Below are 23,505 nucleotides of genomic sequence, written 5' to 3' on the forward strand. Positions count from 1 at the left end.
GCTGCTAGGATCTGGATGTATCACTTAGGTATGTGGTAACAGAGCCAAAGAGGAGCTTTGTGGTGTAAAACACGCTAGTGAGGGGCGTGAGATTTTTCAAACCAAAGGTGCTTCTCAACAGATGGGTCTTTTCCCCTTCCCTTTCCTCCCTGCTCCCCAAATCTGTGAATTACAGTTGTGTCTTGGGCAGAGAGTCGTAGTCTTGATTCTTGTATCACAGGTAAAGCGTTGTGCTGTATCGTGGATTTGCTTAGTGTTTCTGTGGGCTAAGGAAATGAGTTTTTAAAGCATATGTTCTTCAGCAGTGTGTATGAAACTGTGTGTTTTTCTGAGTGACACAGAAGCGGGGTGCTGTTTGGGGAGAGTAGGCTGGCTGGGTGGTTTTGCACTTATCCGAAGGAAGTTAGAAATATGACAGAAATCACCACTTTTTTTTTTTTTTTGTAGGGGGGGTGTCGGTTTATTGTTGTTATTCCTAAAACATCCATCTGGCATCTTTGTAGCCAGAATCTTTTTTTGATGATGCACACTGTATGTCTTCTGTTAAGTAATAGTAATACAGACAGTAAAGGGCTTTTATCTTTGGTTTGTGTACATCAGTGTTTTTGGTAAGTGGCCCCATCATGTGCATTGTGAATTACCCCCTCTGTTTTTCTTGAAAAGTCCATGGCCTGAGCTTAAGAGGAGATCTTGAGAGACCCTTAAAGAAGTAACAAAAGTGAGATTTTACAATAATTTTAAAATGTTTAGACATTTTGGATTTGTTTTCTCAAATGGAGGAGAGAGGCAAGAAAGGGAAGTGGAACACTCTCATTTACTTCCACTAAAATAATGAGGATTTTTTCCACTGACTTCATCTGAAACAAAATTAGAGCCTAAGGCTTTGGCTATATAGGAAAAGTTACATCTATGTAATTAAACTTGAAATTGCTTTTTTTGTCCTATTGACTAAGAGAGACTGAATGTCTCTTGTTTTGTTGGGGTGAGGGATTTTTTTTTTTTTTTTTCATGGGGGGAAAATCTCTAGCATATTAGAAGAACTGGATTCTTTGTACTGCAGCTGAGATTAAGACTCTGTATAGAGGCCATCAGATGAAAGCGGACCATTTAAATCTCTGGGATAGTCTGTATCCTACCGTGTGAAAGTCCTGACATCCCTGCTGTGGGTAAGCATGGCAGCTTTTGTGTTGGGCTTTGCATTCCAGCAAAATCTTGACAAAACTGAGTAGACACAGAGAACAAAGTTGCAAGATTGTTGGTTTATGGTTTGTGGTTTTTTTTTTTAATAGTATAATGTATCAATACTGTCAGTATATCTTTTCTAATCCAACTGTTTTATAAAAGTTTTGCTCGTACAGTGAGGGAAAAACTGGTAGTCTTATTTAGGGTTTGTTAACTTGCACCAGTATAACCTTCCCATATTGATAAAACTGAAGCCTTTAATTAAAACCATAAATGTTGACATAGTTGTTTTTGTTCTAAAAGGGGATCTGCATCAGAAATTTCACTGACCTTTTAGTTAAATTGTCGTAACTGCTAAGACTTTTCCCTTCTACAAAAAGGGAATGGATGGGAGGGAAAAAAGCCTTTCTTCTGTTTGAAGAGCAGCATGCTGCCCTTTTTGTTTTAAAGGGTTCCTCTTCAAAGTTATTAAAAGCCTTTAGGGATGTAACCTTTTTCCCCCTCCTGCTTTTGTTCTCTCTTTTTTACTCTGTTACTTCTCTCAGCTCGGACAGTAAGCAGTGTCTGATTGGTTTTATTAACTTTTTAAACTTTCAACTGTTTTCGGTCTTATCTTGGACTTGTGAGGTGGCTGAACTGGAAGCGAGGTAGGGTGCTACCCCCAAGAGGGGCAGGTCAGCTCCCAGCCACCCAGCTCTGCCCTGGCAGCAGGGTGCAGGCTCAGCCTCCTGAACCAGCAACAAAATGACAAAGGGAGGAATTTTCTGCTGGCTTAGTGACTTGCAGAGGGTGCTAGGCAGGTGCCAGAGCAGGTGCGAGAGAAACTTTGGGGAGCATGTGTGGGAAGGAGAGAATCTGGGCTCTTAGATGAGTTCAGCTCTCTCATATTTTCACCTGTAAACCGTCTTTCTGGGTGTATTTCCCTACTTAATGTAACAAGTGCAGGAGATGGATAATAAATCTGCACAGCCTTACTTGGTTATTTTAAGGAACATTTGCTTAGCTCTTTTTTTTCCCCCCTTCCTCTATCTTTGTGACTCTGTATTCTTTTTTTTTTTTTTTCTCTGTTAAATAAAATTTTACTTTGAGATAGACAAAAATTTGGAAATACATCCTGACAAAGTATCCTGTGCTGTATGGCATTCTTCTGTCAATCATTCTGGTATTAAAAGGCTATGGTGGGTTATAGGAGATGTACTTCTTAAACAGATGCTGCCCCACATCCTTACTATGCCCTGCCTGTGATGTCCCTGGGGGGCTGTGGAGCATCCCAAGGAAGCAGTAGCTTAAGACAGTGATGTGAGAAGAGCAACGTGGGCATGTGTGTGCCCTCTGGGTACTCTTATCCCTGCAGAACCCTGTGGATCTGTTGCCATTAGGACACGAATAGATGGACTTCTGAAGCCACATGGGTGGTTGGCTTTTTCCACCCCTGTCTTCATAGCTTGTTTTCTCTCTGAGTGCAAGACTCAAGGTTTGGTTACACTGAAGTGCCTGTTGTTGCCTGCATCAGCCTGGGTTGTGGTGGCTCCCTGTACCTTGGAGTTGTTTCTGCCTTTCCATGTATGCGTTGAAGCTTTTAAGTTTGGGGCAAATTTGTTCAGGGAAGAGATTGACCCTAAGCCTGTAGAAGTGGATGCATGAGCTGTCTCTTGTCTCTAATATACTTTGTATGCCTCGTCAAGAGACGCAGGGGATCAGAGATCAAATTTTATTTAGAAATGTGAAAGAATGTGAATATATGCTAGCTTTTATTTAGGCGTCCATTTTCATGCAAAATTTATACCTGATAAAATGTCATGATGGGAGCTTGTTACACTCTTGCCTGGTGTATGCTGTGCTGAAAGCAGCCGTGCTGAGCTTCAGCATCTTCATTCTGCAGTAGGAGCAATGTTCTGCTAACGCAGTGCTAAGGACTCCCAAGTTCACACAGTTAAACTAGACAATAGCGGTTGTTTAAAACACTCCTCTTCCATTTTGTTTTGGCTTTGGAAAGGCAGATAGAGATGCAGTAGGAGCCTTATTATGCTTTAACTTAATCATTGGCCAGCTGCATTCTGTAAAATACAAATGGGGATCAAAGCAGCTGTAATGGGGAAAGCTGATATAGCTAGGAAAGGGAACAGGACCGGGGCATGTAATGTGAACTCATCAGAAAGGCACTGGAGATTTAAAATATTTAAAATATGAAATAGCAAATTGACTGACATGTTGCAAGGTATTATAGATATTATATGCTTTAATTTCTTTAAATCCCTGTGGGTATAGCTACAAGGTGGCACATTGTTATAAGACAGTTATTTATCAAAAGAAAAACTCCAAACATTTTCTTACTCAGTAGATTGAAGTCTAAATCAATTCTGTTCTCATCAGGAAATAGATATTTTAGATAAAGAATTATTACATTTTTAAGATGTATATTAACACAAGTTAGAATAGTATGAACCTTGTTTCTTTTAGAAACACGTTTGCTTATTCTTCTCTCTTTTGTCTCTCATTCTGTTTCTTTTATCCTAACCCTTTTATTTTTGAAGTGTGTTACACAAGTACAGACTTCAGTTGTACTGAATCTCTGATCAATGTTCCTAACAAATGTTTTGATGTAGATTATTGTTTTGTACTGGGGAGCTACTGCATTTCAAGCATCTACATAATCAGAACAGGTTTGCAGTTTTATATAACGTTTAATGTGTTCTTTTGCTCTTTGTCTGTTTTTTATTTCAGGGCATCTAGATGATGATGGATTGCCACATGGATTCTGTACAGTCACCTATTCATCAACAGACAGATTTGAGGGAAACTTTGTGCATGGAGAAAAGAATGGCCGTGGCAAGTTCTTCTTTTTTGATGGAAGGTAGACACTGACTCTTTGATTTATTTTTTTTCCTCCTATATTCTGCCTTCTGCTTGCAGTGATACAAAACTAATCTATATTGATTCTATGCTGCTGAGTTTCTGGGTAAGCTTTCTCCTTAAAAACTGTAGCTAGAAAGTTTTCTCTACTACTGCTGTAGCCATGGGGTTGGGGCTTTTTATGTAATGCGATGCCTGAAGTTGTTTTCTGGTGGGAGAATGCAGTGGATGTGAGCTCTTAAAACGCTGTAAAGTTACAAACTAATTACAGACCCTAAGACCTGGGAGGTGGTCAGAGCTATTGGAAGCAATGCTGACAGTGACTTGGACTGCAAAGTTGAAGTCTGTAACTGCAGGTAGAATTCCTTGTCTGTCTTATAGCCCTTTACAGAGACTGCATCTGCTCCCTGTGCCAAACCTCACGCACAGACATAGGACCTTGATGGAGAGGCTTACCCTCTGCTTGGTCTTGGAAATAGTTTAGTGGTTAAAGGACTGAGTTAAATAAGAGTTTGTTCCTAACTCTACCTAATCCTCTGTTGCTTGTGGCCGGATTTATTTCAGATTAACATCCACTCTCTTCACTGGGAATTGTGACGGTGAAGTTGGGCTAGTCAGTGCCCATGCATGTGTTTTCTTCTCAGATCTTCATTATGAACACCTTGTACATCTTCCCCCAACTGCAGCATTTCTCTCTGCGGTTTCTCAGAACTTCCTCCAAAGGAGCAGCAGATGTATAAAATGACATGATTCTTCACGGTTTTGCAGCTGTCGGTGGCACTATGAATAGCAGCTGTTAAACTGACAGTCGTGCTGGGTCTACTCTCCTCCTGCTCAGCGAACTTCTGAGCAGGAGCAGAGGTATTGTGCTGTCTCAGTGAGTCAGCTCCTTGTCTGTACTTGCCTTTGCAATTGCTTCATACTGGGGATTGTGGGGTTTTTTCATGAGGAAGATAATATATTTATTCAGTTATGCAGAAACTGTTCAGGCCTCCAAGCTTGGATGAAGAAAAATCCCCACTGTTGTTGGTAATGGGCTTATTAAATCTTTTATGAGTAACTGAAAATCAGTACTGCCCAGCAGCTGACCTCTCTAAAATAGCCTTTTTTTTTAAGTTGGCAGACAGCATCTCTATGGACACATGTACATTACGCTTCTGTGCTTGTTGATGATCTCAGCAGAGCAGTTGCTGATTGTACAGTCAGAGAAACTGACCCACTATTTTGTTTTGTAGGGCTGCTCCTCCAAGTAATCCAGGATACAGGCAGTGCTCTGTGGGAAAACTCAGGCTGCTACTGCGCCTTTTCTATACTGATTCAGTGTTGCCAACTCTTTTTTTTATTAGTTTTCATAACCCTTAAAAAATTTAATAGTTGGCTACTGTATGACTTCAGGAACTAGCAGAATGTAAATATACAAAACCAATCTGTAATGTGGTTTTGGAAAATGGTATATTTTTACAAACTGCCCTAAGCTTATTTTAAATTAGCTAGAGCAGCCTTAACTGAGCAGTGACTAGTTGCTAAATATGTTGCAATTTACCTAGCTGCATCCAGCTAGCAAGAGTAAGTTGCTCTCTGAAAGTAGATGGTTCACGTGTTGTGATGTGTTGCAGTAAGAATGACCTGGCATAAAAGAGGACGTGCTGTTTCCATGAACTGTGCCATGGGCAAGGTTGAATGCTTACAAAGAAGAGAAATGAATCCCATAAATTTCTCAAAGCACCTCTCCCCTTGCAGTGTTGTGTGCTTCAGTGTAGTAAGTTAGCTGGTTTCAGCATTCCTGGATCTGTTTCCCTCACAGGCTGCTGGTAAAGGCTGACAGCTGTAGGTCTGTTGTTCAGGAGCAGTTGGGTCCTATCAGACATGACTGGCAGCATTGTAAGCATTCTCATATTTTGAGTGCTGGGAAATAGGATGGGTTGCCTGGCTGCCTTGTTTGTCTCACTGAGAACTTTTCCCCTTACTGGAATAGCAGTCTCCTTCCTGTTGGTTATTTAAGGGAGTGGAAACCTGGAATGAAATATCAGTTGTTTTTTCCTCCCCCTTCAAAAATGCAACAAAACCCAACATATTCTCTCAGAGAGAGAAGTTTCACCTCTGGCATACTCCCTGTTTTGGGTTGTGTGCTTGAGCTTTCATTGGTGCTAACGCTTGCTGGAGTGCACTACACAAAAACACTTTGCGCAATAACTGGGAGCATGAGAGCCGTGTTTGGCACAGAGCTGCAGCTGCTGTTCTCCCTTAACTGGAAACCCTTGTAAACTGACATCTCCCAGAACACAGTAGAAACTGTGTTAGTTTTTAAGAAAAAGGTTTTAGTGTGCCCATATAGAGGGAAAGAAGGGAGATCAGGGAGTGAGGGATGAATGGATCAGGGTCTGTCGATGTAACTTATTACATGGAAGACTACTGCACTAAGTATTTCCCCCCAGTTCTTATCACTTGTTTATTTTTTAGGTAGTGGATATCCTAGATCCCCTCTAGGCCTGGTGGAAAATGGAAAGACAGTACATCTGATAAATCTTGATTTTAGGAAGAATTTACATTATCACAAATATGCTAATCTGGGAAGCAAACTGGAGAAATATAGGCTAGCTCAGGGTTTGGATTAATAAGATTTCATTTATGCAAGACACAGAAGCTATTTATTTTTCCTCGTGCTGGTCAGGTCTTGGTTGCAAGTACCATGTCTGGGTGCAGACACTATACTTTGAGAGCCTAAAAAGGGAGGAGGGGGGAACACAGGGTGGAAATAACTTAAAAACTGGAAAGTACAAAAGTTTTAGAGAACCTGACTTTTTAGGCAAGGTTGAAAGACATGGAATTCTTTCTTTAGGTATCTCTTTTTTTGATTTCCTTAGATGATATGAGAGTAGAAAGATCTTTTGGACATTATTTGGAGATTTAATAAAATGAAAGAAAACCTAGAGATTCAAGCTACAGTAAAAGAAAATATATTTTTTCCAGTGCTGAAGCAAAGCACTGTTGTAATTTAGCAACTTGTTAACTTACAACTAGTATCATTAAAGGTAACAATAAGGGGGTTCGGTCTGTTTGATTACATAAACTGGGGGTGGCTGCTTCTTTTAATCCTACATGTGGACTCTGTGCGTGTTGTCAGCTACAATGAAATTCAAATCTGGTGATCTGTGATAAACTAGAGGAGAAAGTGGTGTCATTTATAGTCGAGTAAGCACACAGATTTCTGGTTGTTCCCTCATCTGCTTTGCTCCTTCCCTGTGCTGTGGTGCTGTAGCTGTCTGTGCAGCCCTGTAGCAACCTGGATCAAGAAATTAATCCAATTGAAAGGTAAAACAGCTTTCTTGCCCCTTCCTGCTCTGCATCTGGTTTGCATCGAAGCTTTTACTGTAGTGTTTTCCCATGGAAACCTCAGCCCATTTGCCAAAGTTACATAAAAACAGAGATTGAAGCTCTAGAAACCAGAAAGTTAGTTCTGAGAAAACATTCCTTCCACAGCTCTTGAAAATCTGTGTTGTAAAGTTTTGTAAAACATGTAGAGAGTCATGTGCTCCCAGATGCTGTTTGGGCTTACACCTTGGATGTCTGCATCAGAAAAAGAATTATGCAGTGAAAGTATGTGTACTGCAGCTGGCTGTTAGCTAAATATGCTGGGGTAAAAGCCAAGCAGTTTGTATTTCCTTATGCTAGTTCTAACCTGAGAAAGAAATAACTGAGTAGATCCTTTTTTACAGTTATGCCTTCATTTTTTGTAGCTTCTCTCAACAGCCTTTTTTTTTTTAAGAGAAGGAGCAAAGCAGATTGCAAGATATTATTGTGCCTCTTCTAAAGGGTTTGCAAGACAAAACCAAAGTGAAATGCCTCTTTCTTCAGGTGCAGCACTACTTCGGTTTGACAGGCTGTGTTCCATTTTGGTAGAAATACATGAAAAATGACAGTGCTTTTAGCAAATCCAGTACATATTGCTGCTAAGTGTTCACTAGGGACCTAACACCGAACTGGTAGGGTTGCAGTTTGTGCCCTGTTGACAGCCCACCTGGGTGGCAGTTCAATTTCATCTCACTGGAGAGATGTCAGTAAAGATCCAAGCATAGGAGGTAAAAAATCCTAATGTAAGCATAGCCAGTTTGAGCAATAATTTCTTCTTTGACCATGAGCATCCATTTGCTGCTGTAATTTGCTATCCCAGCCTATAAAAAAAGCTCAGCGATGCCATTTAGATGAATGGTGCTGTGTCTGTGCAGCGCACCCTGGTGAAAGGACAGCGTAAGTTGTTTTCTGCCTTGGGAGAAACAAGTTTCTGTTTTTCATCTCGTCTTTTCAGAGAAGTCTGGTTTACCTTCCTGCTCCTCTTCCCCTTGTCCCCCTCAAATTTGGTCGAACCTAGCCAACACGTGGTAGTTTCAGACATGGGAGGGATAGTGATGCCTGGGGGGACAGAGAAGGGAGCCCTGACAGTGGCCACCGAGCCTTTCAGCATGCCTTTCAGCATACTTTTCTGTCTGCCTGCGCATCGCTCAGCCCCGCGACAGCCTGGGCTTTCAGTGAGAGGCCACCAAGAAAACAAAGACAAGCTGTCATTGTTGCAGTGGGGGTGTGCGTTTTGGGGAAGGTTGTAAGGTACCCAGCAACAGCAAACCAGGCATCAGCAGTTATCTCCTCCTTGGACCTGACTTTGTTGAAGATTTCCCCTCAGCCTCTCTGCACCAGTAATATGTAGAATGGCGAGCAGAGGAGCAGGGTTGTGCTGTGCCTCATGTTGAGGCTTTAGGTTCACCTCCTGGAGAGGTGAACAGTCTTTCACTGCTGTTTTCTTTCTCACTTTCCCAGCACCCTGGAAGGGTACTATGTTGATGATGCCCTTCAAGGCCAGGGAATCTACACTTATGAGGATGGAGTTGTCCTTCATGGAACATATGTGGATGGAGAGCTGAATGGACCAGCCCAGGAGTATGACAGTGATGGGCGGCTGATATTCAAAGGGCAGTATAAAGACAACATTCGACATGGAGTTTGTTGGATTTATTACCCGGTAAGCCTGACCACCTTCTCTCTTCATTGTAGTATAGTACCATCATGTATCTTCTCCCCAGCTGAAATATCCACCGTGACCCAGCTATCCAAAAGTCAACACACAAAAATCTGGGTGGAGGATCTGCACATACTGATTTTGGATAATCCAGCATACAGTTAAACCTTTTCAGTGCTGAGTGTTTGCCCAGTAGACAGGATTCAGCAGGGCTGTGAGAAGCCCTCTCTATTTTGATCTTCTAGAGAACCCAGCCCCCTGGAAGTGCATTTACGTATACCCTCTTGGGAAGGCTGGGCTGGTGATTTTAACATTTTGCAGTGCTGACAGCAGGTGGGGAGCATGGGAGCCATGCAAGCTATTGCAAACTGCTGCTCTTACTTAACTGGGAGGGGAGACTTTGTCCATTTCTGCAGATTATGTTGTGAATTCTGGCTTTGCCCAAAAAATGGAATGTAACTGGTGGGAATGCTGTGCCTCTGACTGGAGTGTGAACAAGTACTTTGTTCATGAAGCACGCCAGAATTTTATCTTTCTGATTCTTGATAAACAGATACTCCTCTGAAAAACTGTGGAGAAATCTTTGCTGTGCTTTTATAACCATACTAGTTAGGGCAATAATGGTTGTACTGTTTAAGAGTAGGATCGACATAGTGCTGAGGGATCTGGTGTAGTTGGGAACTGTCAGTGTTAGGTTAATGGTTAGACTGGATGATCTTCAAGGTCTTTTCCAACCTAGACGATTCTGTGTGATTCTGTGTTTTCTAGGGTTTTTTTTAAATGTAAACTTTTAAGATTTTAATTCCTGTTCAGCCTTACACAGCACTCCAACCCTGAACCTCGCAATCTTTACCTTGTATTGAGGAGGGGGAAACATCTGCATGTAATTAAGCTGCTGGTCAAAACCCAATTTATTTCTGTGCTGCATATCGCACATGCTTTGGTTGCATTTCAAATGCTCACTTTTGGCTGTTCATTTTATTTACTGGTTTTCACTGTTGCCATTAAGTGTGTGTTAGAATCAACAAATGCTTGGTGTATGCTGCCAAACAGGTAGCAGGTTTTCAGTACTAGTGTATAAAATACACACAGCTGACCCTTCAGGTCATGTGCCTGCTGTTTCATCATATAGCTGTCAAAAGTGCTGCTGTACGTTCTGGAAATGTGGGTATTTGGTATTTAGAGGTTGTTTATCATCTTGCCAGAATAAAGGAGGCAAGGTGTTTCAAAAAAACCTTTGTTACAGAAGCAATTGTTTATCCATGGTTCTGTGTATGATGCTATGTGCACACATTTGTACCCAGACAAGGTTCATTGTCCCTTACTATGGTATGTTTGAAGCTCTTTCATCCTTGGAGCTGAAGAAAATGGTGCCACCCTGAAATAGTCTGTTCACAGCAATCTTTATCTAAATCAGTCTGTTTCCACATCACACCTGCTGCTTTTGCTCCAGGGCATTATTTCCAGATGTTTCCTCGTCCTTTTTGAAATAAACACCCAAAGTCGTTAGACCTGTGCTAATCTATGCGTCTGGTTCTGCAATTCTGTAAATAGACCTAACTGGAGTTGCAGGCAAATCACAGATGGCAAAGCCCAGGGCTAAAATGTGTAAACCTTAGAGAGGAAAAGTGTTGCTGATGATGGCTTTCAGCAACAGTTGTTCTCATCGAGTACCACCTTACACTGTGGGGTATGTTGGGACAGAGAAACTCCCGTTGTCTAGCAAATTTTTTTTTTTTTCAGTAGGCTCAAGTCTTTTGATGTGCCATGAATTAGCAATGAGCAAGGCAGCATTTCAATTTTTTCTTTCCTCCAGCACAGTATCATACAAAAAAAATTTGGACAAAGTTTGTGTGTGGCTTTGGGCCTTGGTTCACAGACTGTTCACCTAAAAATTTTGCCAATTGAAACTCAGTATTTGTGTCACATGGAAGGAAAGACCTTGGGTTCTGCCTGTTTCTTTTATCAGTTTTATCCTGATTGGAATCATTTCACCCAGCTTCTTCATGTCTCTGTTTCGCACTAATTTTCATGATCTCACATCTGAACTCACTGTTGTTTAGATTGCTTCTTTAAAAAGTTAGGGAAAATCTGTTTCATTTACTGAAGATAGTAAAGTATAACTAAATGCTCTACCTTTTCTTTCTTTCTTGTCTGCACTTTCAGGATGGAGGCAGCCTTGTGGGAGAAGTGAACGAAGAAGGGGAGATGACTGGAGAGAAAATAGCTTATGTGTACCCTGATGGAAAGACTGCATATTCTGGAAGGTTCATAGATGGAGAAATGATAGAAGCAAAACTGGCAACTCTGACATCTGTAGAGGATGGGAAACCTCAGTTTGAAGTAGTACCAGGCAGTAAGTTCAGCTAACACAGAAATTTGTATTCTTCCTACCAGCTCTTTGCTGCAAGCGACTTCGTTTCTAGAATGTTCCCCATTAGAGACTCCAGAGGCTGGATTTCATAAGATAATAAGTCTGTTAGTGAGAAGCCCTTTTTCTAAATTGTAAAGTTGGACAGAAAGGCATGTGGAGCAATTCTTTTGCTCTGGGAACAAATGGGAAGTGACCCAGGCGGTGGTGCTGCTGAACCGCGTTTCATAACCCTCTCTTGCACGCTGGGGGGTGCAGTCCTGCTGGTCACGCATACCATTGCCATATGTGCCAGAATGGAAACCTGCTTAACCATGTTAATGCTGGCACAGTTACAGGCTTTGTTTTGTTAGTAAAATAACTACAAATGGAGAGGGAGGCCGTGGTTTGGTTGTAGCTGTCAGGTTTGTGCAAGTGAATGTTAGCACCGTGAATATTCTGCCATCTGCGTTACAGGGCTGAAAGGACACGGGTGTTGGAATTAGTGAACTAGATTCAGTTGTTGTGTAACAGTCTGGTTCACCAGCACCCTTCAGTCTGTCTAGTCCTGCTGACAGAAGGTGGCTATGAGATGGTTGGGGTCAGAGCGGTACCTTCAGCCCATGTAGCCAGTGCTCCTTCTCCGGGGCTGTGGTGCCTTGAGCCTGGAGTTCTGGAGCAGTTTTATTGCTCTGAGGTGTATGTGGTGTTTTGGAGATGAGTGGGTTAAAGCTGCAGGCAGGGCCGTGAGTAATAAACTGTGACTATGCTAACGCATCTACTGTTTTGCCAGCAAAGATTGTCTCACTCCATACAAAATAACATAAAACTCAGTGAAAAGACCTTGACAAGCAAATACATGTGACTTTTAACTTTTAAAATCTCTCAGTTGTGATAGCCAATCAAAATGCAACATAAAAGATAACTTCTGAAAGAGTACAGTTGTGCTTTGTAAATAGGATTAAATTACACTCTGGAGGAAGCTGCCTTCAGCCAGCACAGATCTTGGACACCAGGGACAATGGTCTTTCATCAGACTTCATAATACTGTGTTTTGGGGTTTTTTTGCCATCTTATTTCCACCTGCATTTTAACCTATCTCCTAGATAGTCCTCTGGCAGTCGGTTGGAGAGGGATGTAAGGATATAATTAGGAGCTGTACCACTGAGTTGCTTATTAGTGGCAGGAAATAAATGACTGTAGCAAGTGTACTTCGTGATTACTGAACATTATCTTCAGACTGAAGTATCTTCAGGATTTGGAGCAGAAAACATTTCGTATATGCAATAGTCCCAAGATTTTTCTATAATTAATGTGTTACTGAATACATCCTTTTAGATTTTGCTTTACTTTTAAACTTTGAGACTCTGGAAGGCTGAGTTTTGAAAGACTGTCCAGTCCTCCTTTAAAAGCTGGTAGTTTGAAGAATATATATATATCACCTTTTTGTGATAATACTGCTACTCTAATATGTTGAGGGGAAAAATAATACAGAAACAGTATCTCACTGAAAAACTTTTACCGGTGCAGTTCTATTAATTCTATTTTTTTTTTAAGCATAACATTTATTTCTTGCAGTCATTAAAATTTAATTTTTGAATGTCTTGATTAAGTTACAGGTCACATGCTTTCAGTACTGCCGATTAGTTTATTTCCTTTGCTGATTTCTGGTTTGGGTTTTTTTTAGGCCCAGCGTACAGTTTTGACAAATCTACTTCATCCTGCATTTCCACAAATGCTCTTCTTCCTGATCCTTATGAGTCAGAGAGGTAGGCTTTTTTTTCTTCTCCCCTCTTTCAATATTGTCCATATTTCTTTGCTGTTACATATTTAGGGCTTAATTTTGCAAACCTTTTCTCATTTAATTTTTTTTTTAAAAAGACCATAAGGGTCTGTGAAATTACTGCATATCGGTCAGCATTTGACTTGATTGAATTTCTTTCTGATTCACACAATAAAATTACACTCTAGTGGATAGAACACAGCAATACTTTTTAAGATATTAAACTAGGATAATTTATCAGCATTTCAAAAACATGTTCAGTCAAGTCCTGGACTCCACTAACAGCACACATCTACAACATTCTGAGCAGAAAAGTATGCTGTTCCCTGTTTTCTAGAAGAGTAACTAGCTTCAGGTTGTTGTGCACTGCATTCAATGTGTCTCACTTGGTGGTTTGCGTTGTACAAAGTTTTCTTCCACCCCCTACAGATGTAGCAAAGTGTCAAGAGTAAATCATCAGGGAATGTGAAATGCTGTTTGTGACAATCATGTAAAGTCAAAACCCATTCCTCAGCAATTTTCTCATCAGATTCAGCCAGTGATATCCCTTCCATGGAAATTCCACAATTGCACTTTTCACCTAGACTTTTAGGAGGCCTTGCTCTGTAGATACCTCTATTGTAGTCCTTTTGTCATACTCTGAAGTATCTAAATAAATGATTAGTAAAATGCTGGCATTACTTTGCATCAAGTGCTTGAGATCTAGGGCTTCACCTTGAAAACTCTTGCTTATCTGTGTATGTACACACCAGTGACCTCAGCTCAGTGGGGTCTTCTGGGACTCCGATGTGTTATTGAGGGTGTTCCTGGTTGAAGCCATCATTGAGGTGTAATAGTAAATAGACACTTTTAAAGAAAAAAAAAAAATAGATAAAGTCAGCCCTTACTGCCCACCAAATCTTCATTTTGCCAAAGTAGAGAGAACATATGGAGGAGAGGAAGGAGAAGGAGTTGCATTTGGAGGTTTTGAATTATTATTATTATTAGTTTTATTATTGAAATATTAGTCTTTATGCCAGTAGTGTTGTGATAACACTTCTTGAAAATGAGAACTGTAGCCAATCATTAATTCCGTGCCCTTTTCCCCTTGTAGGGTGTATGTTGATGTTTCTCTCATTTCCAGTGCTGGAGAAGGATTATTTTCAAAAATAGCAGCAGAAGCCAGTACAGTTATGTCCTTTTACAACGGAGTGCGAATTACACACCAGGAGGTAAAGGAGAGAAAAAAGTCAGTCTGAATTTTCATTGCTCCTTCTGAAATCTTCTAGTAGGATTTTACACCCACCCCCTTCCCACCCTTAAGATTTAATATGATGGAGTTTAATTGGAAAAAAAAAAAAAGCGCGCATGTTCACCTATGTATATGTAGAAAAAGTGGCGGTGGGTTGGTTTTTTTTAATGACTTACAGGAAAAGCTTAAGTTGCATATATTTGAATGTTTGCTTTCAAACTGCGGGCAAAGTTGACCTCTCCACACACACACACTGGATTTTTGCCTTGCAAACTAGGTAGACAGCAGAGACTGGGCCCTCAATGGAAATACAATATCCCTGGATGACGAAACAGTCATAGACGTGCCAGAGCCCTACAACCACGCTGCCAAGTACTGTGCCTCTCTGGGGCATAAGGCCAACCATTCTTTCACTCCTAACTGCATCTACGACCCGTAAGTAGAGCCCCGTGTTTCGACATGGAAGCTGCAGCCCGGCAGCCTGGGCTCACAGGGTGTTTCGGGGCAGCTGGGTGAGGAGAGGCCGGCGGGGCTGGGAGTAACGGGTCCAGGCACTGACGGAGTTCCTGCTCACCTGGGCCAAGTCGGAAACTGGCCAGCGTTGGGGTGCTTGATGGCGCTTGGGACTTACACCATGGAGTGTCTTGAAGCTTGCAGCTCTGTTAATTTTGTCATGAACTTTAGGAACTGCCTCTTCAGTCTGAAATGTGTAAGCACAGCTCTCTAAATCCGAGCTTGGCTAGGACTGCACCGTATTTGCTGAACTGCAGATGCTTGACCAGCACCATCAAATGTGCTGTGATTTCTGAAACTCAGAAAATAAGCATCTTGCTGCTCTGCAATTGCAGAGCACTAGGAAACTTCTGATGTATGCATATGCTCAGGGGTATAAATATTTTCATACCAGTGTAAAAATGAACAGAGCTGTGGAGATATATATGTAGCAAATAAGCCTTTTACTGTGGGACCCTGGGAGAAGATGTACAGAAGTATGTTGTGATTGTTTGGTAAGTAACCTGTGCTGAGGAAATGAAGATGAGCAGTTTTCTATGCTCTCCAGTCTCTCATAATCTATACTGTTTTCTTGCCGTGCAGATGCTTACCTCTGCAAGCCCAAGGCAGTGATTAACTTTGTTTTATTTATTACAAACAAGCAATGTTGCGGGACTGTTGAAAAACTTCAAATAATAGAGCTACACAAAGTTGCTTTAATATCAATATTCTTGCCCTTATTACTTAAGTCTTCATAAAGTTAACTCAAAGCCATCTACTCATTTGATATCAGATTATTACTCTGAGCTGTGAGTGACTTCTGAAGCTATAAAAGGGGCTCACAGAGTCTGTGAATTGACAGCTAAGCCTAGCAGAGGTGTTTTGTTCTCTGTCTAGGTTTGTCCATCCTCGGTTTGGGCCTATCAAGTGTATCCGAACCATCAGGGCTGTGGAGAAGGATGAAGAATTAACAGTGGCTTACGGATACGATCACAACCCCGTTGGGCAAAACGGGCCAGAAGCACCAGAGTGGTACCAGCTGGAACTGAAAGCTTTCCAGGCTGCCCAGCAAAAGTGAAATGGGAGCTCCTCCATTCAGCAAACTGAAACAGAAACTTGGATCTATGCACTACCTTTATACTGAAAACTGGACAACCAGGGATTGTTCATGCTGTTGCATCATAACTTTGCATTCTGTGTTAAGAGATAAGTTTCTTGCATACTAACTAGGTTTGACTGTGTTACTCATAGCAGATTTAAAATTAGCTAGCATTGCACCAGTCTTATCTGGAGAAATTATTTAATATTCTATACGAGATGTGATATTCTTTGGTAGCTTCTGCTTTTGCACCATATGCAAAGATGCCAAAAGACTAGACAGAAAACTAAAATGGGTATATCGTTCACTTTTAGTCGGCAGACTTAGTGTTGCTCTCTATCTGCCTAGGCATTATTGTGCAACTGCCTTTTGCATATATGCCACTTGTGATGATAACAGTAATATTTTGATATTCTCTAATAGTAGCATAATTTTGCCTTTTTAAACCTTTGATCTGAATCTTGCAATAGAGCAATTTATTTATTAGCATATAGGAGGCTGGGTTTTAACTCCCCTTTCCTCTTGTCTGAACGTTGTTCTTTCTACAAATCCTCTTTTGCAGGAGAAAATCCTTTCTAACTAGTGGAAAGGCTTGTGTGTGTATGTGAGAGTGCTGTGTGTTGGTCTCTGTGGCTCTCTAAATAGTATAGCAACATGTCCAAACCTAATATTTATCTAGCCTTTACGGCTGGCTTATTTTATTTAATTTATGATTATGACACACAAATGAAGCTGTTCTTTGCATGAAGATTTTCTGAAAGGAGAAAATGGATTTGCTTTTTGAAGGACTTTCAGAAGTACGTGTTCTGGAAGGCAAGCATGTTACTTGAATTAGTGTCCATGAGTTGGTTTGTGTTGTTTCACCTGTTAAAAGCGGCCAGTTCTCAAGGCAAAAATTCTAGCAATGAGTTGTTTGCATCTCACGTGAATTCTCTTAAAGGAGACGTATGTATTTGAGGGAAGGCTGTAGTACTTGATTAAGGAGAGCTGTATCTTTTGTGTGTGTTCAGTTGACAAAGAATATAGTCTTGTAGCTGTCTTTTAGTAATAATGGTTTAAGACACAGTAAATTAATGTAGTATGAGGTATCAAAATAAGATTTAAAAAAAAATATGAAAAGATTGTTTTTGAAAGACAAACAATGAATGTAAAAACATCACCCACTGCTCATATTTAGAAACAGCAGTCAATCCATAGGTTTGTTGCAGCCAACAGTGGGGGCCTGTGAATATTCTTCTGCAGGGCTGTGTTCTGGGGTTTTTCAGGGGTAGGGAAATTGTTGTGCATTTTTTCAGATACTGTACTGGGCTTGCCTAATGCCATGCAAGAGAGAAATACTGTATCATCTCGGTCTGGATATTGGAGCCCTTCTGGGACTCTGATGTTCTCTTTTGGGTTTAGTAGCTTAGGAGAAACTCAAATGCATTTGCAACACTTTCTTTAAATGTTTGTAGTTTTAGAAAGTTTGTATATATGTAACATAAATGATTTGGAAATCAGACCTACCTTTCTATTGCAACACATTTTGGTTGGTTGCTTGAATGGTTGGAGGTGTCTGGCTGTCTGGGGAGCTGGACATGGAGAATGTGTTGGGTTGGTACCTGCAAGTGGAAGGATGAGGTTGCTGTTTTGTGCAGTCTGAGAATCCTTGCTCTGGTACCTGTACAAAGTTAGGAATTACTAATAAGAACCTCTCTAACTTGGGGCTCTGTTTAGTCCCTGTGACTGATCACAAACCTTTTCCAGCACCTCACCATTTGAGCTTGCACAAAAGCTATTCTGTGCATGTGCTGGGGCTGGGCGGGGCGAGTAGGCTCAGGGCTTTTTGACACTTCCAGCAGTGATCTGAATGTGAGCTTTGACACCACCCATCTCCATGTGCTGGAGACTCAGGCCACGGCTCCACTTCTCGTCCAAGGCAGGTGGCTGGCAGAGCTGACAGCTCAGGGACTCAGCTGCGTGTGCAGAGACAGAACTGAGCCTCACAGGTGAGGGGGAGTTGTTGAAGGCCAACTGGCAGGACAGCTTCAGCAAATGAACCTCAAAAAGATACGCACGTCTTGATCTTTCCCTACCTGCCCACAGGTCATTAGTTTAGATCGTTGCTGTTGCAGCCGTTTGCAGAAAAGCGTGCCTCTCTGGTAGGAAGCTGTTGTGTGCATCTTGTGGATTATCCCACCAGGACCATGAAGTCTGCAAAGTTGAGGCTTGTGTTTAAGCGCGGGGAAGAGGAGAGGGAAGATACGTGACTGAACCCTGCTGGGAAGGGATGGTAACTCCTTCCACAGTCTTGATAACCTGCTTTGGACTGCTGGCGTCTTTGTGCTCACTAGAGAATCATGCTTAAAATGTTCTGATCTCTAGAGCTCCTTTGGCTTCATTCCTAATCAGTCCCCGATTCCTCTGCTATCTCCTATTCATGTGAAATTGCTTATGTTTTAATAGATTTGTCAGTCTTCATATTGCCTGATTTTTGAGATAAATACAAGACAGGTGCTCTTTGCACATCATGTTTGAAGGTTGCATCCTAAAATAGGGAAATTCTAGTTAAAAAGGCACTTGAGGTATCCTCTGTGTGTTCTCAAAAGCCATTTTTGGTGGCGGTCAAACAGATTCTCTTGCTCTTGCGTATGCTTGTAGCCTGGTAGTATGCTACTGCTGTGGCTGTTGTCTTTGTTAGCTCTACTGTCCTTTTTCTCTCTGCTCTGTTAAAATCTAATGGTCCTCCTATAGATCCCTTCTTCGGTGACCAACCTTCTATAAAAGTTGTGATTATAAAGCTGCTTTGGCTTGATTCAGGACCAAGCCTCTTAATTCTTCTTTGTTTTCTTTTTCTTTGTAGTCCGTTAGAGTGGAGATGTTTGGGATGGTTTTTACCACCGGATAGCAAAAGGGCTCAGGGCTCGTGTGTCCTTCAGAGGTTTTTGAGAGGTGTGCGTTGGCAACCACAGGTTCAAACACAGGTTAGTTACAGAACTCCAAATAATGCCTTAACTTGGTCAACGTATTCCAGCTCAGCTTCTAGGACTCACTAGATAGCAAGACCAGCGTAGCAGAACTATTTATCAGTAGTAACACGAGACCCACAGCAAAGCCTGATTTTAATTTGGAGCAGAGGGAGCAGTGATTTTGCGAAGCAATCCATTTGAGTCTGTTGAGTGTAGCTGACTCTTGGTGAATATGCAATAAGTAAAGAAGTCCCACTTCTCTGAGTGTGGCCAAAGACCTGTCCTGTCAGCACAGAAACTGGAAGGAGAGCTGATGCTGGTCAGCTGAGCCTAGTTGAGCAGCTGGCTCTCAGTACTCATTGTGACTAAAGAATGGCGTAAGAGAACCTTAGAATTGCTGCTTTTTTCAGGCACAGATCAGTTCCCAATGTCTGCCTTTGGTCTGCAGTGCTGCACATGGCTCCTGTGTGATGGGAGGGTTGTTACTTGAGCTCCTGTATGAGGAGTCTATATCAGCCTGTATTAGAGGCTACTGATGGTCTCTCTCTCTCAAAAAAAAAAAATTTTAAAAAAGTCTTAAATGGATCTTCCTGCTGCAGCAGCAGCACTGTGTTTTGTCACCAAGAATACAGAGCTTAGTTTTCTGGAGAAGTGGTTATCTTGGAGACAAGAGAGCATGAGAAGTTACAGCTGAGAGCTACCTGCTGCTGGGTCACTCCTCTGGATAAGAGGGAGAAGGGCTTAGGTGTAGGGGCTGTGTCTCAAGTTGAGTCTCGTGCTATAATTTTACTTTTTGGGATCTACTACAATACCTGTTTTTCCATCACAAATCTGAAAAGGCTTTTTTCCCTTTTTTTTTTGGTAGTAATTAAAAAAACCCTTAACCTATATAAATACATGTATGTTTTTAACTGTTGAAAAAGTCAAAGGAAATACGTGGATAGGGCTTTTCAGCAATCTGAGTGAGAGCTGTGACAGCCTTTTGACTTTTTCTACAGTTGCAACAATACCCAGTAGGGTGGCCCATGCTTTTGCCCAGGTTCAGCTCCTGGGTGACTTGTGCAGGTTTCGAGACCCCGGGGAGGCCGGTTGCTTGTCCTGGCGAGGCTGCGCGTTTCGGGGGTGACCAGGTAGCCTTTTCCTTAGCTCAGCTTTTTTTCAGATGCAGAGCTTTCAGCGTTGCTCAGTTTGACAGTGGCTGTGGTTTCTTTCCCAGGGCTGTTGCAGCACGTTGCTGGCGTGGAAGAGAGCACCATCAGGGATTTCTCACCCTCTGCCAGGCACTGGAGGAGCAGAGCAGCCAACGTATCCTGTCTGGTACAAGAAACTGAGAAGTGGTGAAAATCACCACTTTTCTGTTTCCTTCCCAGTTGGCTGTGCTCGTCCTTCAGTCGAAACTGGTGCTCGCCACTTCGGTCACGCCAGGAACTGTACACTGTCACTTCTGTCCAAGAGACCTCTCTGATTTCTTTGCTTTCACTCAATTTGATAGTCTTTTTGGAAAATGCTGCCGTTGCGATGAGGTAACGACTTGTACAGAGCCAGTTATCTGCTGCTTTGGTTTCCTCTGGCACAGCAGAATTGCTGGAGCTGTGGGTGCCTGAGGAATTCACCTCCAAGCACTTAAAAAAACCAATTGCTTTGAAAACAATATTGCTGAAGTGTCTCCTTATATGCTGGGGTGCTGCATTAGATGCCTCTTCCTCACTTACACCGTGCTGTTGCATGCTGAGAACATTTGGGTGAGGAGTGCAGGCGTGGGAGCAGCGTTAACCGTGGGTGTAAGTGGGCTTCGTGCTCACCTGCGCCCCGGGGACAACTTGTTCCTTTTGCTTTGTGTACTGGAAACATGAGAACTATATTTTTGGACAAAGCATTTCTAAGCAGTCTTATAAGGGATTTTTTTTTAAAATAAAAAAAGGTGCAAGATTGAGTGCATGTTTACTTGCCCCAGATCAAAGGTTTTGAACACTAAGGTCACTATCTGTTGAATGGACCCTCCTCTTGGCACTCTTCTGTCTTCAGGCAATTGAAGCTCCTGCCCTCTTTCTCTACCACTTTTACTGTAACTACTGTTATTTTTTTTCCAGGAGAAAATTATATATAAAAATTCTAAGCAATTAAATGTTGAAGCCATAAAATCATGAGTGTGGGAAGACCCTCTTCACAAGTTTTAACATATTTGTATGTAAAATGATGTTTGTATGAAATATTTTCATGGTAGAATGAATATTTAAAAAAAGTTCCAGTCAGATCTAAACCAAATTTAAAAGGACGTCTTTTTGTAAGGTGCAAGTGTAATTGATTACCAATAAGTAGATAATTTTTTTTTTTTTAAAAAGGGGAGATGCAACAAATGATCTTTACAATTACAAATGGTCGTTTCTGCTATTTGGGAAAGTATTTATGCAGCATTACACACAGCTGTCATAAATAATTGCAATAGCAAGGCCAGTCACATCTTCAGGACATACCTCTCAGCTTGTCCCTCCGTGATACTGTACAAACGGACCCATCCCTCCTTTCTGCAGATTTCCTCCTAGAAAACTTTTCCTACTGTAACTGTACTGAGTTTAACTCTTGAGCTAAGATCCAGGCTTAAATTGTGTATTACTTAACAGTTTCTGCTGGGCCTTCTGCTATTTTAATACTCTTTAGCCCATAATTACTGGGTGTCTCTGTTCCGAAGAACTAAGTGCTAAAGAATAATCCTTGGGGTAAGCTTATACGTGTGTTAACAGTTAACCCCGGAGTATTTAACTTGTATACAGTACTTGATAGGTGTTTTATGACATTTGTACTCGAACTATGAGCCTTACTGAACATCTGTAGGTTTATTCATGACTTTTAAAAAATGGATAACTCTAAGAAAGATGTTTACATGAATGATGATTGCCCTTCCTTTGATGTTATGAATGAGGTTTTTATAGTGTGTTTGGGTGTATGTGCAAGGAAGTAAGAAAAATGTTTGTGGGGAAAAATAGACTTGACAAATATTTGTAATAAGTGAATTTTAAAGATTGCTTTAATTGCGCTATGAAGGCAATGCAGATATTAAAATATTCAACAGAACTGTCGTCTCTCCTTGTTATTTGTGTGTCGTGGTTTTGGGCATCCTCTGCTCTCTCCCCCTTGCTTGTGCACCGTGCGGTTGCTTTGCAGCCAGGGCTGTGGCTGCTGCACGGGAGCAGGATTTGGCGCACAGTTAACACACTTCTAGACAACATCATATTAATAGTGAACGAATGGCAGAACACTCCTGACACCGCTGCCTTGTTTTTTTTCAGGCACCTCTGCTGCTTTTGTTAATCACTTCTCTTTGCAGTGCACATGACGTGGGCTTCAGTTGTGTCATGCCATGGAAAAACATCCTGCCAGTGTATGCCAGAGTGTCTTTAACCGTTGTATTATTACCTGAAAGGAGGGTGCAGAGAGCTGGGGATGAGCCTCTTTAACCAAGTAATAAGCAATAGAACAAGAGGGAATGGCCTCAAGTTGCGCCAGGGAAGGTTTAGACTAGGTGTTAGGAAGCATTTCTTTCCAGAAGGGGTTGTTGGGCGTTGGAATGGGCTGCCCAGGGAGGTGGTGGAGTCCCCATCCCTGGAGGTGTTAAGGAGTCGCACTGACATAGCGCTGAGGGATCTGGTGTAGTTGGGAACTGTCAGTGTGAGGTTAAGGGTTGGACTGGATGATCTTTTCCAACCTAGACGATTCTGTGATTATCTGCTACAAGGATGGAGAAGGGACTTGCTTGGCCTTGGCCTTGCCTGTTGAGCCCCCGCAGCCCTGAAGCTGGCAGGATGGGTGTTCGCTGTCCGTTTGCCGTATCTCCGGGTCGAGCCGTCTGGAAGATGACACTGGGGTTGCGGATGCTGCTCTCTCCGTGGTGTTACAGCCCTTCGCCGCTCGCACGGCGGAGGTGCCCTGGGTTCATTTAGAGAAGCGGGAGCTGGCCAGTTACCAACTGACTTCTTAAACAGGAGTGGAGGGGTCGGCAGCCTTCGGTGCAGCGCTCCCTGGGCCGGCTGGGGCTGGGCGGGGCAAGTAGGCTCAGGGCTTTTTGACACTTCCAGCAGTGATCTGAATGTGAGCTTTGACACCACCCATCTCCATGTGCTGGAGACTCAGGCCACGGCTCCACTTCTCGTCCAAGGCAGGTGGCTGGCAGAGCTGACAGCTCAGGGACTCAGCTGCGTGTGCAGAGACAGAACTGAGCCTCACAGGTGAGGGGGAGTTGTTGAAGGCCAACTGGCAGGACAGCTTCAGCAAATGAACCTCAAAAAGATACGCACGTCTTGATCTTTCCCTACCTGCCCACAGGTCATTAGTTTAGATCGTTGCTGTTGCAGCCGTTTGCAGAAAAGCGTGCCTCTCTGGTAGGAAGCTGTTGTGTGCATCTTGTGGATTATCCCACCAGGACCATGAAGTCTGCAAAGTTGAGGCTTGTGTTTAAGCGCGGGGAAGAGGAGAGGGAAGATACGTGACTGAACCCTGCTGGGAAGGGATGGTAACTCCTTCCACAGTCTTGATAACCTGCTTTGGACTGCTGGCGTCTT

General features: G+C 42.2%; 1 protein-coding gene across 1 annotated transcript; it reads left to right on the plus strand.

The window, feature by feature from the left end:
• Positions 1 to 22,017, plus strand: SETD7 (SET domain containing lysine methyltransferase 7). The gene is made up of 8 exons (XM_026847587.1): positions 1 to 28; positions 3,907 to 4,036; positions 8,848 to 9,049; positions 11,213 to 11,402; positions 13,084 to 13,165; positions 14,273 to 14,390; positions 14,688 to 14,845; positions 15,800 to 22,017. The coding sequence occupies exons 1-8, from the start codon at positions 16 to 18 to the stop codon at positions 15,978 to 15,980; spliced, it is 1,074 nt and encodes a 357-aa protein (XP_026703388.1). The 5' UTR covers positions 1 to 15; the 3' UTR covers positions 15,981 to 22,017.
• Positions 22,018 to 23,505: the final 1,488 nt, after the last annotated feature.

This window comes from Athene cunicularia, assembly GCF_003259725.1.
Source record: "Athene cunicularia isolate RWA chromosome 4 unlocalized genomic scaffold, athCun1 chr4_part2, whole genome shotgun sequence".
Lineage (NCBI taxonomy): Eukaryota > Metazoa > Chordata > Aves > Strigiformes > Strigidae > Athene > Athene cunicularia.